Genomic DNA, 16,992 nt, shown 5'->3' with positions numbered 1-16,992 from the left:
TCCGAGGGACATGGTACCAACCTGGTTCCGTGAAGACAACCCTTAGGTCATTTTAGATGCTGGACTAAAGGTGTAATCCTAGTCATGCTTAGAGAGAGAAAAATCCTACAACACCCAGCATGTCACAGCCAGCTGGCAGTGGTAGGATCCCCCCCCCCATCTAAACATGCATAAGATTGTGCCCTTACTTGGGGTAAAGCACCATTTTGTTGTCAAAAAGGATAAGATAGCTGTCTTCAGTGCCATTTTTTTCTGGTTGAAAGGTGGGGAATAAATAAATGAGCATCTATTACCATGTTGTACATGTCTAATTGGCTCCCTCCAAATTCTAAAATGTTTACAAATGGAAAGAAAGGATTCTGCAGTGAACAGCCTCAGTCCTGGTGGGCCCAAACATGCCCATTGCTGCCCAGGTGCTGACACAGGGCCGGTTTGCCACTGCTCCCATTACCTGCTGCTCTCTGGATAGACATTGGTGGTGATAGGGCAGCCCCACTGGACTTCAGCCTGAAGGTCCAGCCCTAATTGTACTGCTGAATGTGATCATCATAATGTGTTAGTAGATGACCAAGGATGTCTATCTTTTTGATAGGACCAACAACTTACCTGATTCTTTGCATGATCATTGGGGTCTGGGCACCTTCGTTTATGACAGTTCTGCGCCTCCAAAAGATTTTGCAGATCCACTACCGAAGAGTTTGCTAGAATTCCTCTGAAAGGAACGCTGCCCGATGTTATCTATTTGATACTGATCAAACATCTGATTTTCAGCGAAGTCTTCCAACCTCTTTCCAGCCACCTCCCTAATTAACACTGAAAGGATAATTACTTGGAGTTAAAGTTCATCCAGTGAAACATTGAGATAATCTCTACTAAAATAAAGTCAGCAAGGCAATTGTATCAATTAAATTTTGATATATAATCAGCGTCATCCGCAAGGATTCAAGGAAGGGTATGTCCTTTGCAAAATAATATATAATTGATAAAACATCCATGGGTCATAAAATAAAAGCAACAAGAAGGGCAGATTTAAAAAACTGAGATTTACGTGTTCAGGAAGATGGAGACCAAAGGAACCTAAACCAGCAGCTAACTCTTTTAGGGGTCCATTCTCCAGTCAGCTGGGCTGGCTGGAGGAATGCTGGGAGTTGCAGGACGTATTGCTGTCTAAACATGCATAGGCTTCTGCCCTTCATCTATCAATAGCATCTTGGGTGTTCTTGGGTTTTTTGAGCTCCTTAGCAGCTTTGATGACAATAAAGGGAGTGTCATATAATTAGGGGTGCTTCCAGATGAGGCTTTTATTGTGCGACATCCTTCTTCAAACAGAATTTTCAGAGGGCTGCCAGACTTCACTTCCTCTTAGAGCATCATCAGCTGAGTGTTTTGTCGCACACTCGTTACTTGCAACTCACGGTTTTCCGTGGGGCCGTTTCACAACGCTGTCCACCTCCCATGTGCCTCCTGCTCCTTCTGCTTGTTTTTATATCACAGAAAAGACCCAGAAAATCTGATTCTTTTGGCTGTGACAAACTTGCTGCCATTTCCTGCTGTGTGCAGGAGAAGCAGCGCAATAAAAAGCACCCACTGAATGGGCCACGTGGTCATCGCTGCTTCCTCTTTCTTCTCTGGGTGAAGAAGAGAAAGCTGAAAGCTGCTTGTCCCTATTGTGTGACAGAAAAACAGCGGTAGGGAAATGTGATTCCCCCTTCTGTCTGTTGAAGCTCTTCATCTTCCATTTGTAACCCTCCTGTGGTTTCCCACTACTTCTACTGTGTTTTTGGCCACAGCTAGACCTAAGGTTTATCCTGGGATCATCCAGGGTTTGCCCCTGCCTGAGCACTGGATCCCCTGTGTGTCACCTAGATGAACAGGTTTGACCCCTGGATGATCCAGGGATAAACCTTAGGTCTAGCTATGGCCCTAGTCTACATGTTAAGAAAGGAAAGCTATAACGGCTGCACAAGGCTTTTGCTTGACAGTGCTAGGAGTCATCTGTCTGGAAGCACCCTAGCTTTTTGAATGTCCTGCTGGGGTTTAGATTTAAGTTTCCTCTGCAGCAGCACACACACTCCTCACACAGGCTGTACAACAAATCACTTTTGAAACTTTTGACACAACATGGGGGGTTGCTTCCCATAGACAAGTCTCGTTGGGCATGTGCAATTCCTAAAGCATCCTTCCCCCACCAAGTAACCTCCAGTCGTGTTGGACCACAACTCCAATCATCCTCAACATGGGTGGGTGATGATGGGAGTTGTTGTCCCAACAGGTCTGGAGGGCACCATCTTGGGGAAAGTCACCTGAAAAACATGCCTGAGATAGGGCTCTGGATTTTGACCATTGTTTGACAGTCTCCTCCTCTGTGGCTCTTGTGTTCACTGAAGGCCCCAAAGAGACATTAATTTGACTCCATATCTAGCAGCTGTGTACTTCCTCCAGTTTTACTCTAGTGGAAAAGTGTACTTCTTTTTTACTTTCTGTATTTTTACACAAATTTAGACATAGAGCCAACACCTCTGGAGGGCACTATCTGGTCCTGATCTGGATTGAGACCCTAGTATGCAAGTTAGGATGGCTTAAATCTTTCCTGCCATCCCTGTGCCTACTCTAGAGGGTTTTTAAAAAAAGACATAGTTGCTAGATACAGATTTAAAGTAGTGTCTCCTTTTGCTCTGATTTTGGTAGGAAGGAAAGCTCAGATCAATGGAGCCAAAAAGTGCCTAAAGTGTACAGTTAGAAACAGAATCACATATTCTATCTGACCTACACAAATAGTTCAATGACATTTAAAATACTAGGCTGTGATGAAAGTTTCCCCAATGTCAATGTAGGATTTTCTGATGGCTTTAGAATCAGCTTCCCCTCTCTATTGTTTACTGACAAAAAGCATGTAGCATTTGGACTCATTTAATATAAGAGTTCTCCAGGTTTTCACTACCATATCTCTTCATGGATTAATTTTTCATACATTAACTCCTCATGGATAATTTACAAGTTAATAACAAATGTGTTTAAAATATTCATTGCTAAATAATAATCTAACTATAATTACCTGGTATCATATTTGATTAGTCTTTACTAACTCATTTCTACAAACTTACAGTCAGTCATTATTCTTCCTTGAAGTCTCTTCTTCACAAGCTCTTCTACGCTGTCCATCAAATATGGAAGGAATCCTTCCTCAACATCTAGGTAATATGAGAACAAAATAAACATTATACTTTTTTTAAATTTGTGATGATATATAAAAACCTGCATTCCTGCTTTAGAAATTATAATAAATGATAAAAAAACCCCGAGGGCTAATATCATTACTCACACAATATCACTTTTTATATAATAGTTGTAGTACAGCTTGATTCTTAAACAAAATAGGCAAAATTGATCTGCAGCTTGATGGTAAGTCCCACACTGTTCAATAGGGTTTACTTCCAAGTAAGCAAACAGCATAGTTTGAACCTGAATTTTGCAGTTTAACAGTTGGTTCAATTGCAGCTTTAGGTTATAAACTTTTCCCAGAGTCACTCACTACAGTGATTATTGAACAGATTTCAATGTAGAAATTAAATTTTTTAAAAAATATTTCTGCTATTTTCCCCCAAAATTGAAAATGACAGATAATGTATTATATATTAACTAATACAGTGTTTTCACTGGCTCCCAAGTGATGATTCCCAAGGAATGTTCTCATTAAATTTTCTATTTCATCAATATCTAAAAATATTACTTACCAATAAACATCACATTTTTGTATGTGTCAAGTGCTTCTCTATCATCATAAAACTTTGCTAACTGCATAATCCTATGCATGCCTACACAGAAGTAGCCTCAACACATTTGTTATTATTATTATTATTATTATTATTATTATTATTATTATTATTATTTATTTATATAGCACCATCAGTGTACATGGTGCTGTACAGAGTAAAACAGTAAATAGCAAGACCCTGCCGCATAGGCTTTGATGGGGCTTACTTCCATGTAAGTGTTCACAGCATTGCAATCTAAGGGTTTCACCATTTGAAATATATTTTAGGCCCTCCTTAACAAATCTCCTGAATCAAGGCCTTCCTCAACAATTTTTCACTGATCATTTTCATTAGTTAGTCTATTTCGAATAGATCTTCCAACAAATTGTTATCTTCCAATCTTTATCCTCTAAGTTCTCCATAATTTGATAACATGCAGCCTTAACTACTGCAATGTGTTCTATCCAGGGCTGCTCTTGAAAAGTGTCTGAAAAAGTCATTGGTTTAAAATTTGGCAGACAGATTGCTAAATGCAGCCTGCCATAGTGACCATATTTCATCAGTACTAGAAGTGCTTCAATGGATTTCAGTTTGATTCTGGGCACAATTAAAGGTGGTGCTATTTAAAGCTCTAACAGGAAGCATAGGACTACTTCCTAGATGGTCTGCGGCCTTTTTACTGTGGTGGCATCTCAGCTTTGGAACTCCCTTCATAGGGAATTTTGCTTGGTGACATTGATCCTATTCGGACATGTAGGTGTACACAGTTCATTTCATTAGAGTGTGCACCTAAGGCCCCGAATGGAGCGCAGGAAGGGAAAGCACACTTTCTGGCCCCCATGCCCAGCGCAAAACATTTTGCTGCCTGAGGCAGAATATCAGATGACGCCCCCCCCCTCGTGTCATGGTGCGTAAGCCAGTCAAGTTATTTTGTCACCTCAGGCTAGTTGACTAAAGCTTATTATGCTATAATAAATTTGTGGATCTTCCAGATGCCACAAGACAGCTTTTGGACACAAAAGCATTTTGTGTCCCTCTGCTTCTTCATATCTATGCACCTTTCTCTAGCAAGAGCAAACCCCTGCTGTCAATGAGGGCTATGCACCTCCCCACCGCCAGGGCCTGGCCTCGTGGATCATGCAACCATCAGGTGCAGTCCAGAAGGATGCTTTCATAGCCTAGGAGATCCAGACACACTCTAGCAAGCCAAGCCAAGCCACACCACACACTCATATATTACCTTGCCCCTAATCCAAGCATTGCTGCTCAGATCCCTTTCTGTTGCAGTACCACTTCTGTCCCTCTGTCTCAGATAAGGGGCTTGGGCCATCTTGGAAGAAGCAATAGGTAAAGAAGGCCTCTAGCACTCCATTAAACATGTCAGCAGCCAGTGCACCTCCTCTCACCCTTGCCTATAATGGCGAAGTGTAGTAATTGGCTGGGCTCCTCTCTGTGTGTAATTAAGCACTAGCTTCCAATGGTGTTGTTAAACAATTTTAGTTGCTGCATGTAATATTCTTATAGTTCCCTTTATATTTTAAAATGCATTGCTTCACTTCTAATGGCAGTATACCTTTCACAACGCACAAAAGCTACATTCCTGATGCTAGAGTAATCTTTTTTTTAAAAAAAAAGATTCCACACATGTGCCCAGTTTCACATATTAGTCCCACTTAAGCTGCAATCCTATGCATGTTTGGAAAGAAAAAAGTCCTGCAACTCTCAGCATGCTGCAGCCAGCCATGCGGCTTAGCATGCTGTCTGAACAGGCCCACTGTTATTGCCATTAGGTTAAGATGGTCCTGCTTTCCTGAGCCTTTAATTAACAAACATAGCATTTATGCTCTACAGTTTTCTAGTTTACCCTAAGCTGCTGTTATAATTCAGTTTTAGTTTATTTTGTTGTAATATCATATATATATTACAGATTTTTTTTTATCTTGTAAACCACCTTGAGGGTTTTTTGTTTATAAATAAATATAAACTAAATTAATAAAATTTGAAAAACATGAAGTTGACAAATATTCTCCTATGATGAATTGGGTGGTCTGAAATATAAAACTCTTTGTAATACTCCAAACATTCTTGTGCTATTCATTTGTTTGGGAGCCAGGTGTTAGTAGCCTGAATGGTTTAGGGGGGTTATTTATATAATGCAGTATATACAGTTTTAAACATTTAAGACCAATAAAGAATCGCACACACCACTTTCTGTTTGATCATAGAAGAACCCCTTATTCTGAAGATTAGTGAAGACTGAAGGAATGAGGTTCGACAGGTACTGCAGAGCAAAGGCCCGAGCTGCGATTTTCTCAGTGACTTCTGTCTGCCTTTCCTGTATTTCCACTTGCTGCATCATACGACGTTCCTTTAAATAATCATTTAAAAAGGTGTATAGAACAACTAGTAACATAGACATCTCCCCAAAGTCCATAAAACCTGCTAGGGCTAACTCCCCTGCCCTTCCCACACCTTAAGCAGTTATTGAATCTTGAGAAAGCAACAGGAGTAATCACACTATATTTGAATATGATTATCTAATTATGAAAATAGATCACACAACTTGGGCAACATGCAAAGAAACTATTTTTGGGGTGTGTGAGAACAAATTATTCTGAAAAAAGAAAAATGATACCAGGAATGAAAAGTCCTGAAACCAATATAGCATATTCAGAGACATATCTTTAAATCAATTATTCTAAGGCAACTGCCCCCACCCCCCAAATGGTTTGGATTGCAACTCCTAGCAGTCCTGGCCACTGAGGCTGATGGAATTAAAGTCCAAAACATCTGGAAGGCAGCGGGTTGGGAAAGGCTGTTCTAATGTTTATTTTCTTTAATTGAGTAAAACTATAAAGACATTATTTGGTTACTGACTTTGGGTGAGGACACCTATCCCTGCTGATGGCAAAGCAGATAGCGTGGGTTTGGTGGGTTAAGTGCTATCAGATGACCAGGTGAAGGGCATTCAACCCCTCCCCTACAGATATTGCGGTTTCACTCCTGTTCCATTTGTTACATCATTTCTGCAATGGGTAAAACCTAAGCTGGCTTCAGATGTTACAAGTCTGGTGTGTGGACAAAGCCAAAAATCCACTTGTATGTGATGGTGGCTGCGTGCGCCTTCAGTCACTTTTGTAAGTGGCTGCCTGATGTATTGCTATCAGCTCACCATATTTCATTTGCTTACAAGAAAACCAGTGATGTTAAATTTAGATGACCTTCATTTGACTTCAGGTCTGTGAAAACCAACTTGGTTTGAAACCAACAATTTAGAAATCATTGCTCTAGCTACAAATGGTTGCTAGTTTGTCTCAGGTGAGAAGAGCGTGTTGTGTCTCAACTTGGAAAGTATTTGCAAGGGTGTAAGAAGAATTAGGCCTCTGTCTCCTCTAAGGACTCCACCCCCTGCATTCTCATTACTTAGCAAATGCAGATTTTGGAACACATGTTTGCTGAGATACATCAGATTAATCCTTAAGACACTTCATTTCATGTCTTATTTTAAATGCTAAAAGCAGCTGAGAGCAGCAATTTTAAAATAATAAATAAATAAATAAAATTTAAAATTTTGTATGCTGCATATGTACCAGATTCAAACAAATATTAAAGGGAATACATGGGTGTTTCATTCAGCAATCTGGACAATATCAAAACATGTAAACCTCTTTTTAAACACAACTGCCTATATACCTGGGCACCCTGACTGATCCAGTGTTCCTGGAAATATGTACCTAAGTATATGGCATCCATACTATTGTGGGAAAACACTGGTTTTACATAGTAAAAGCTGAGTATTTGTGGGACAATGTTTGCTAGACATTCCCATCCAAAGAGACAGTTTTGGTAGGTAACTCCCCCCGTGCAATATTCAAAAAGTAAAGTATTTAATGGTGACTTCATGTGTGTTTGTATATATGTAGATAGATAATAGTGGCCCATTTCAGATGTCATCAGAAACTATGGATTCCTGCTATGTAAATGAGCTGCAGTGAGGCACCCTGCATATTGCTCTTCTACTGGGAGAGGATTGGAAACTTTTAACAAAACACAGCTCTCCATGGCATCTGAACTCATGTAACTATGGTTTGTTAAAACCCAAATACATGAAAACTAAGTGAAATTAAGGGCTCATCTATACCAAGCAGGATATTCCACTATGAAAGTGGCATGAAAGCGGTATATAAAGGGCAGGAGCCACACTACTGTTCTATAGCGGTATTGAAGTCCACTGACAACTGTTTGGGGCCCATTGATACATACCATATACCACTTTCATACCACTATATCCTGCTTGGTGTGGCTCCTGCTTTTTATAAACTGCTTTCATACCGCTTTCATAGCGCAATATCCTGCTTGGTGTAGATGAGCCCGATGTGAGATCAAGTGAGATCAAACTGTCATTTCAAATCCTGGCTTGTTCACAGCTCTCTGAGTTTGGATATTAAAGGGCACTATGATTTGTTTAAAATCAGAAGTGAAAGCTTCCATCTCTTCCTCTGGTGCACAGAAGGGGAAGAGAGGAGAGGGTTGAGTGCATGAACATGAGACTCACTAGGGCTTTTAACATAGCAGGAAACCATGGTTTTCCATTGTATCTGAACCAAGCCAGTGATTGTTCTACAATTAATATTTTTTTAAATTAAGGTTGAACTTAGTAGATAAGAAGTTAGTCATCTAAATTAGTAGATAAGATTAATAGATAAGAAGTTAGACATTGAAATTAATACATAAACAATGGATAGCTGCATAACACTTGGCCACCTGCAGTTTGCCTCATCTGTACCTTTTCCTCTTTGCGTCGTCTCTGTCGTTCTTCTAGGCGGTGCACTTCAGCTATCTCTGCATTGTGCAATTCCTGGTAAGCGTACTGGTGGGCCTGAAGATTGGCCAGCTCCTCTTCTTCTGAGACTTCTAGCAAAGCTTGCTCCAAGGTTTTTCCAACCAAAACTTCAAGCATTGGTTTGACTTCAATGTCAAACTCAAAGAGCTAAAGATAAAAGCAAACACTGTTCAACATCTCTCCACTCAATGGCATGCCTTATTATTATTTATTTATATAGCACCATCAATGTACATTGATGGTGTACATCAGGACTGGAAGAGGAAGAGAAATAATTTACTTCCGTGGATGAGATTACAGACAAGCCTTTCATTCGTAATGTGGGGATGATAGTACTTTTTTTTAGCTTACAAGGGTGTTGTAAGGATTACTGAGACAAACTATGTATATGTAGCATGCTGAAGTGTTAGGTAAATGATCATCATCATCATCATCATTGCATTCATTATTATTGATATGGCATGCTGAGCATGAAACACAATCTGTCCAAAGATCTAGTAGGAGAAGATACTGGGTTGGATCAAACATGCCCCTCCAAGAATGGAAGAGCTACTTCCATTCATGGAGGGAACCAGGATGCAGTGGAAGCTTTTCACTAGGGGAAGGGGCTGAGGTGTCATTTTTTTGCTGATTTCCCCTTTCCCCCTGCATCCTTCAGTGCCACCTCCCACAGTCTTTCAGATGGTCCCTCAGTCTTCAAGAGCAGCTTTTCAGGGGGCTGCAGAAGGAAGGAGGAATCCAAGAAAAGTATCTCCTTCCTCCAGCCCTAGTAGACCTCTGCTGAGTGGAAGTGTGCATTGAACCAAAGTTGCCATATCTCTCCTCTTGCTTCATTTGCTTGAGGATTGGTAAAATCTGTCGGGGCAGACATCTTGCCGGAATTTGCTACCTTTCATCTGAACTTGTCCATAGTCCTGGAGTAGCAAAATCCAGAAGATACTATACTACTTTACTGCAAGTCTGGAGGATCTGTGTGACTTGGAAAAGCAGATCCACTGTGGAATCTGCAATCATTTGAATGCATTCCAGATTTCTCCTACATCCCTACCATCATGCAAAGAGGCAAATTCTAGCACTATCCATGCTGCATTAGCCATAGCTCCATAACACCATCACTTGGCCTACAATAATTCCTGAACTATTAGTTCAACTTTTAGGTGGGCCATAGGCATGGTTCCTTTTGGTATGCTTACTGGATCTAAAGAGCTAGTGGAATCTGACATAATTGGGGAGCATCTTGTTAACAGCAGAGGATAAAACTTGCATCCAAACTGTTCTATGTGCTACTCCATACTTCCAGTCCTGAATTTTATTCTGCAGTAAGTGCATTACATTTCCAAGTGTTTTAACTTCTGGCAGTATAAAGGAAAGCAAAAATGTATAGGGAGAAGGATTTGCAAAATAAATAAATAAAATAAGCCAATTATCTTGAGATTATGCAACTCAATTATTTAAATCCTTAATACCTCTCCTTCTTCGATTTGTGTAGCTGCATCAGCTCCAGTTTTCTGTGGGATGAATAATGGCGAGTCTGGCCTTTCGAGGAAAGCATCTGTTTGACACTCTGTATCATTTTCAATAATGCGATCTGCAATCTCTTCCAGGTACAATTCTGAAACATTGACACAATGAGGACTATTTTAGGGGGCTTCTATCCATCATCCATTACTCAACATGTGTTCCATTAAATGATATTAATTTATTCCTCTTTTACTCATTTATTCCACTGATATTCTACCTTTCTTTCTTAGCAATCTTTCATAGCAACTCTTATTGCCTTAGGCAAGGCCAGCCCTGCTATTAGGTGGAGTGAGGCCATTGCCTCAGGCAGTAGTTGCTGGGTGGTGTGGAGCGGCAGGAAGATGGTGAAGGATAGAGCTATATGTGCCACATGGCCTGTCTTGTACCCCCCTAAAGTAGCCTGCTGCCCTCAGGTGCAACAGAGGGCGCTGTTTGTCACCAGTGTTGAAGTTAGATTCAGCTGCCAGTCTAGTCAGCTTCTCTATTTGGAATGGGGTGCGGCGCCATCTTGTCCTTTTCCTCAGGCAGCAAATGACCTTGGCCAGTCCTCTCACATGGTGCTTCTAGATGGACAGCGCCTAGTGCTTACTGATGAACAGGCATTGTGCAGCTACTCCATATATCCCTCTTTGATAGATTTTTTTGTTGTTGAAAGGAAAAAGACAGAAGCAGTGGGAAAACACAGGTGGATTATGTGTGGAAGGTGACAATGTCTGCCCCTCACTGAAATTCTGTGAATGAGCACAATAAAAGGTTCATCTGGAAGCACCTTTGGTTTCTCAACTGCTCATTGTATGAAAACTAGCAATTCACATTTTAAAAATAATATCACCACCACATTAAAGAAGGGCTGTTCTTTTTTTTACATGGAAAGGACCATATGAGGGATTTTCTTCCTCATATGCCATAATAACTTGCCTACTAAGTGCCTTGATTTGAGTAACTTTTGGGGGGCACCATTTGCCACTCTGCCTCAGGCAGCAGAATGTCTTGGACCAGCTCTGACAATATCTATATCTATATATCTTTATATATATTATAAAATTAAAAGTATAATTCTTTTTAAAAAGAATCCTGCTGGACCTAGGGTGTCCATATGAAAAGGCGGACAGAGCTCCTGTATCTTTAACAGTTGTATAGAAAAGGGAATTGTAGTTGGTGTCATTCATATGCATGCAGCATCTGGAGAAATTCCCTCTTCATCGCAACAGTTAAAGCTCTAGTATAATGAAAGTGACCAGCTACAAAAGAGGACAGGGTCCTGCAGCTTTAACTGTTGTGATGAAGACGGAATTTCACCAGGTGCTGCATGCATACAAATGACACCTACTGAAAATCCCTTTTCTATATAACTGTTAAAGATACAGGAGCTCTGTCCTCCTTTTCATATGGACACCCTAGGTCTAGCAGGATTTTCTTGGCAGTCCAAGTTCCATAATTTCAATCCGTTCCTTTCAACATCACCCATTTCTCGACTTCTAGAAATCTTTATGTTTAAGCTGCGTTGACAGTGAAGCAATGATTTTTGACATATGACAATCATAGGTCTTTCTGCTGCTGTACCTGTCTGCACATCGACACGGCTTTTGCTATCGTCCACTACTGGGGTGTGTACCTGCTCCTCTTCCTTTGCTCTCTTTCTAGCAAGCATTTTCCTGTGGGCTTCTCGTTGCTTCTGAATCTCAACAGGATCAGGTTCAGGACTCTGGAAAGAAGGGGTGGGGGAAATTCCTCTGCTATTTTAAAGTGATGTTCTAGTCCAGGCAGTAGAGATGTGAAAAACTGTTGCTTTGTTTTGCAAGTTGTTTCCCCTAATATAATCCATTTTAATCTCATGTTCATTAATATATGTACGTGCACTTTCCCCCAATTCACATATTTTTGGATGCATTTTTCATTGGAAAATATTTGTAAAATTCAGAGAAGTGCAAATTTAGAAATTAATAGAATTTCAGTTCATGTATAGTGGGGGTGTCAAACCTCTTTCAGTCCATGGGCCATGTTCAATTTTGGAGATGTTCTCTGGACCATATTGCAGTGGTGGACAAAACGAAAGGCAAAGAGGGTAGGAGTCAAAAGGGGTGGAGCCAAATACTAAAATTAGCAGCCAGAAAATCACCAAACAATCAGCAGCTGGAAGAAGAGGGCCCATGGTGCCCGCAGCAGCCAGAAGGTGGTGGTGGGGAGCCCCTGCTGGGGCTGTGGAGTTTGTAACCTTCCATGGCCCATGCCTCTCCCATTAGTTTTGACACCAAGCCCAAAGGGAGAACTGCCACTGACAGCTCTAACACATGCAATGGACTTTAGGAATGTGAATGTCTGAAACAGCCCCCACAGTATTCTCTGAGATCAGTGTATACATGTCCAGGCATTTTCTTGCCTTCTCATATTCAAGAAAGATATGTAAAAAAAGGACCAACCCAAGGTAATGTTTGAGCAGCATATGTGTTGCCTCGAACCACTCTCCGGTCATACATGAGGTTCCCATAGTGGACTGCACCTTCTTCACTGTAATACATAAAAATGAAGAGTTTCAGTAGGATTTAAGATGGTGTTAATTGAGTTTACTGCTTTTGACTTTATTGTACATGTCACCATTGAATGAATAAATAAATATTAGAGAAGAACAAATATTAATATTAAAGAAGGATTAAATACAGTGACTGACTGCCCCAAATATTATCAGGGTACATGACAGAGAAAACTGCACTCAGGCACTGGGATATGAAGAGAACATAGGAAACTGTCTAGATGAATTGTCTTTCATGTGGCCTGCTATTGTCTTCTCTGGCTGCATCTCCCCAGGTTCTCAGGAGGTCTTCTCCATCACCTACTGTGCCTGTTTGAATTGTGTTTTTTCTTCACCTTGCTTCTCCAATCCCAGGACAGTCAAGCCCAGGACAGTTTGCATCAGCCTTCTTGTGGAGATGAGAGAATTGGCGATGGATGTACTCTTTGTAATCGTTACTTTATTTGCAAATTTACAGTCTAAGCAATGGGTGGAGAAATGGAGGCAGCACCAAATCCACAAGTTCAATAGTGGTGCCACACATCTTCTGAAACGAACTTCTTATGTCTGTCAGCCAGTTCCAGAGGTCTGCCTGCAGACTTTTCACCTGACATGCAAACTGCTCTCCCAGCCTGCTCTAGGCAAGAAGACTGGAGATGTGAGCAGTCCATCCAAAGAGCAGAGGTGATCTGCTTCATTGATCAAAGATCATTTTATATCCATTGTTAACAACTGACCTATTTCAAAGTGAAAGGGCGTTGCCCAAGAATTCTCCCCATGAAGCTGGATGTTTCCTAACATAGCAAATTGAGTTGTAAGGTTGGTGGCATTAGCACAGCAGGACCCATCTTGAATCCATTTATTCTGTGTTTGATTTCCATGTCAGTCATTAACTAAAACATGAATGCTAACTTAATCAGGAAAGAACTTCATGAAGGAAGCAGGGAAAAGTTTTTTTTAAATTCTTAAAGATACTAGTTTTATTTAACTAGCAAGTAGCCTCCAGACATCTCTACATGAGGCTCTTATCGTGTGCTCATGATTGGTCACTCACTGAATTTTGCAGGTCCATTACACAACGTCAACAACCTCCAGGGATTCTCCTGTACTTTATAACCTTTATCCCATTTTTTTTTAAGTTTGGAGAAAGTCTAGCATTTTCTCTAGAACTGTGACAACAGCTGCGTGTAATTGCGCAATTCTGCTATACCACAGCACCACCTAGTAAATGTATAATGAAACATAGGCTGTAGCTAGACCTAAGGTTTATCCCAGGATCATCCCGGGTTCGTCCCTGCCTGAGCGCTGGATGCCCTGTGTGGCACTTAAATGAACAGGTTTGACCCCAGGACAATCCTGGGATAAACCTTAGGTCTAGCTACAGCCATATAGAACTTGAAGAGGAACAAAATCTCCAAAGAAAAGCACATGTAAAGGAGCTGATCCTAATCCTGCAAAAAATAATAATAAAATTATAACATCCAGAAGCAAAAGCCCTGGTAAAGATGAGGGTAAAATCTTGGTGGAGCACTCAATGTGTGTTGTGGTGTTGCTTATTTCACAAACTAGGCCAGGAAAAATGAAAACTATTGTGTAGACCCTGATGACATGTCTTCATAAGCTTTTGTTGGGTATTTCCTCATCAAACCCATTCTTCTTTACTTAACACCCCTGGATATCTAAATGAACCCCAACACTGAGGACAACTTTTGGACAATAATCAATAGATGCTAGGTAGCATTTAAGTCCTTCTTATACTTAGAGAGCCTTTGGTCTTTGTTTTCAAGATCATGTGAATTCATCCCTGAGTATCCAATAAAAGACCAGCCATCCCAGAAACTGAGCTCCAAAGATCCAAGTCTATTGCAAGGGCCAAGACAAATATCTGAAGATACTTAGTTAGCTTTGTAATGGAATCATTTTTAATCAATAAATATTCATTTGCCTTGGCTTTAACCATGCTGGCAATTCTTGTTTTGGTTCAGAATAAATGGATTAAATCCCACAACATAATGGGACATCTTGGTTTATATAACTGTGTGTGTAGACATTCATAGTTAATCTTGCCAGTAACGGAAAAGGCCAGAAGTACATCCCCTTCCAATGTTGTGTGTTCCCATGATACCAAAGAAGTACACATTGACTAATAGATAAGATGGTGAAAAGCATTATCTCATTCTACTATTAACCACCTTCTTTAAAACGGCATTCCTCATATGGTAGCAGAGAAATAATAATAATGGCAAATGCTTTAGTATAGTGATGTATCTTGTCATCTCTCCTTTGAACTCTAGTGTAACTCTATGAAGAAATATGTTGCTCCTCAGTAGTAGGATACACTTGATGCTCATGTGTACGCTGGGGTAAATGTGAAAAATAGAAGTAGACTAAATGATAGGGAAGAAAGAAAAGGTGAGGGCCTGAGCAGGCCAAGTCAGACTTGCCCTGGGATTGGGCATTGAGGCCCAGGCACCATTACTCACTGCTCATGTTCTCGATACCGCTTTCTGGCAGGCACAGCTCGGGGGCGGCTTCTGTAGGAGTAGGTTCTAGCAGGAGTTGAAACATCCTCTTGTTTGAGAATCACTGAGGTCATGCTAGGTCTTAGTCACTTTGTGTTCCAATGCACTTAGCAAAGTCTAAGTGGCATTGAAGAACAATCACCTCTGCCAACTGTTGCTATGTGACATGGAATTCTGTCCTTAACAACTGTTGCCAAGGTAAACTGATCCAGGGACAGCTTTGATGGCAAGTTGGAACTTCCTCAGTGTTCTCAGGCCCTAGAATTTTCCTGCCAAATTCTAAGAAGAATCAGTGAACATTCCTTTTTTGAAATGTGTCTTAAGGTGCAATCCTGTGCTCCCTTGACATTGTCTGAGGGGGCCATAGGATACTGGGGATTTTTACTTGTGAGGCTGTAGACAAAGCTACAACCTTGGAAGTGAAATCACTTCTTGGATCTTCACCCTTGTCCCCTCCCAGCTGAAGCAGAAAGCTGAGTGGCAGCTCCTCCAAGGTCAGTGTCATGATCTCAGATGAGGATGGAGAGAGGAAAAAGGGGATGTGGTGGTGGAAGGGGATGGGTTAGGAGGGAGGAGGAGAGGCCAGGATCACTGTATCCTGTGGCCTCTTCAGGCCCAGGCTTGCCCGAGCCAGTGAAACTCCACTGAATGAGCTGATAGGCCTGTCTAGTGGAAAAATGTGAAAGCAAGGTGAAAATCAGCTCTGTCACTCCTCTTGTCCTGCTGGCAGCAGCATTGGCTACCTGGAAACTTCTTAGATTCTTCTGTCTAGTGGGTGGCAACAGGATTGCTCCCTTAATCACCTCCATTAAATTGCAGTGGTCAGAGATAAAGATGTTTGACACCTAAGCAGAAAAAGCAGGTGGTGTTCTTCATAGTGACACAAATATCACAATGAACTCTGGTTTGGATTCTAACTAGGCTTCCATGAATGGAGAAGTTCATCCCATTCATGGACAGTGGAGGATCTTTCCAGTGGAAGCAGTAGGGCTATTTCTGTCAATTCCACTCTCCCTCAGAAGACACCCCCAACTATTCCAGAGGGTCTTCCAGTGCAATGGTGGCCAGGTGTCCTATTCTATAGGGGACAGTCCTCTATTCTTTATTTGATGGGCTGACCAGTCCAAATCTGCTTTAAAGTCAAAGAACTAAGAAGAAGGGAGAGCTCCCGACTCCCAGTCCAACACTTTAGCCATTACACACACTAGTTAGCAACCGGACAGCTGACTGAGTAAGCAGCAAGCAGGTTGCCAGGTCCATCTTCCTTGCTATGGTGAGTTGTGTTGTGTTTTTATTTAAATCCTAGTTATTATTCCTAAATTTGCAGACACACACACATCATATGCAATTGTCATGCAGATTAGTGTTCCATTTTGTCCTCTTTTTGAAGGATGTGATTCCTCCTTTTTGGCAATGCGTGAGTGGCCACTCTACACAGCTCTCTGAAAAAACATTTTGGAGAACAAGAAGGGTTGCAAGGGGAGGGGGGAAATCACTGATGGCTGCTTCCCCCCTTCTGCTAGTGGGGGGAGATGCTCTCACCTGTGGGAACAAATTCAGGATCCCAGCGAATATGACTGACATTTTTTTGCCCATTGATAGTACACCAAAGTCAATTGTGAGTGCCTTCCTAAAGCAGAGAGCCAACCCCAGGTGTCCCAGTCGGTGACCAATATTTCTATGATTTGGCTTTACCTAGAGAAGACTTGATGGAAAAATAAGTGTGAAAGACTGTCTTGATTTCAATTGGTCCTTGCTGTTCACGCATCTTTATGCTGAGGGTCATGTGTGTCTTCTGCTTTCTTTTCCCCACCCCCATCCATCTTACTTTTCTTATTGTAC

The 16,992-nt window shown here is 41.2% G+C and overlaps 1 protein-coding gene across 1 annotated transcript; it reads right to left on the bottom strand.

Moving 5' to 3' along the window:
• Window positions 1–646: 646 nt before the first annotated feature.
• RSPH3 (radial spoke head 3) lies at window positions 647–15,224 on the bottom strand. The gene is made up of 9 exons (XM_063125434.1): window positions 15,112–15,224; window positions 14,291–14,299; window positions 12,540–12,627; window positions 11,683–11,824; window positions 10,065–10,210; window positions 8,542–8,745; window positions 5,961–6,123; window positions 3,105–3,191; window positions 647–813 (listed from the first exon to the last, which is right to left on the bottom strand). Exons 1-9 carry the CDS (start codon window positions 15,222–15,224, stop codon window positions 647–649), a joined length of 1,119 nt encoding a protein of 372 aa, XP_062981504.1.
• Window positions 15,225–16,992: the final 1,768 nt, after the last annotated feature.

Source organism: Elgaria multicarinata, chromosome 4, assembly GCF_023053635.1.
Source record: "Elgaria multicarinata webbii isolate HBS135686 ecotype San Diego chromosome 4, rElgMul1.1.pri, whole genome shotgun sequence".
NCBI lineage: Eukaryota > Metazoa > Chordata > Lepidosauria > Squamata > Anguidae > Elgaria > Elgaria multicarinata.
The sequence above is the reverse complement of the archived record's forward strand: the minus strand, read 5'-3'. Positions and strand labels throughout refer to the sequence as shown.

What these genes read in the sequence shown, in the direction of transcription:
- RSPH3 (XM_063125434.1), bottom strand. Translation starts at nt 15,224, where the DNA reads ATGACCTCAGTGATTCTCAAACAAGAGGATGTTTCAACTCCTGCTAGA. An exon ending in CTGCTCAAACATTACCTTGG is followed by an intron (nt 11,825 to 12,539) that starts GTTGGTCCTTTT and finishes CCTTCTTTCCAG; the next exon opens with AGTCCTGAACCTGATCCTGT. An exon ending in GACGACGCAAAGAGGAAAAG is followed by an intron (nt 6,124 to 8,541) that starts GTACAGATGAGG and finishes GATTATTTAAAG; the next exon opens with GAACGTCGTATGATGCAGCA.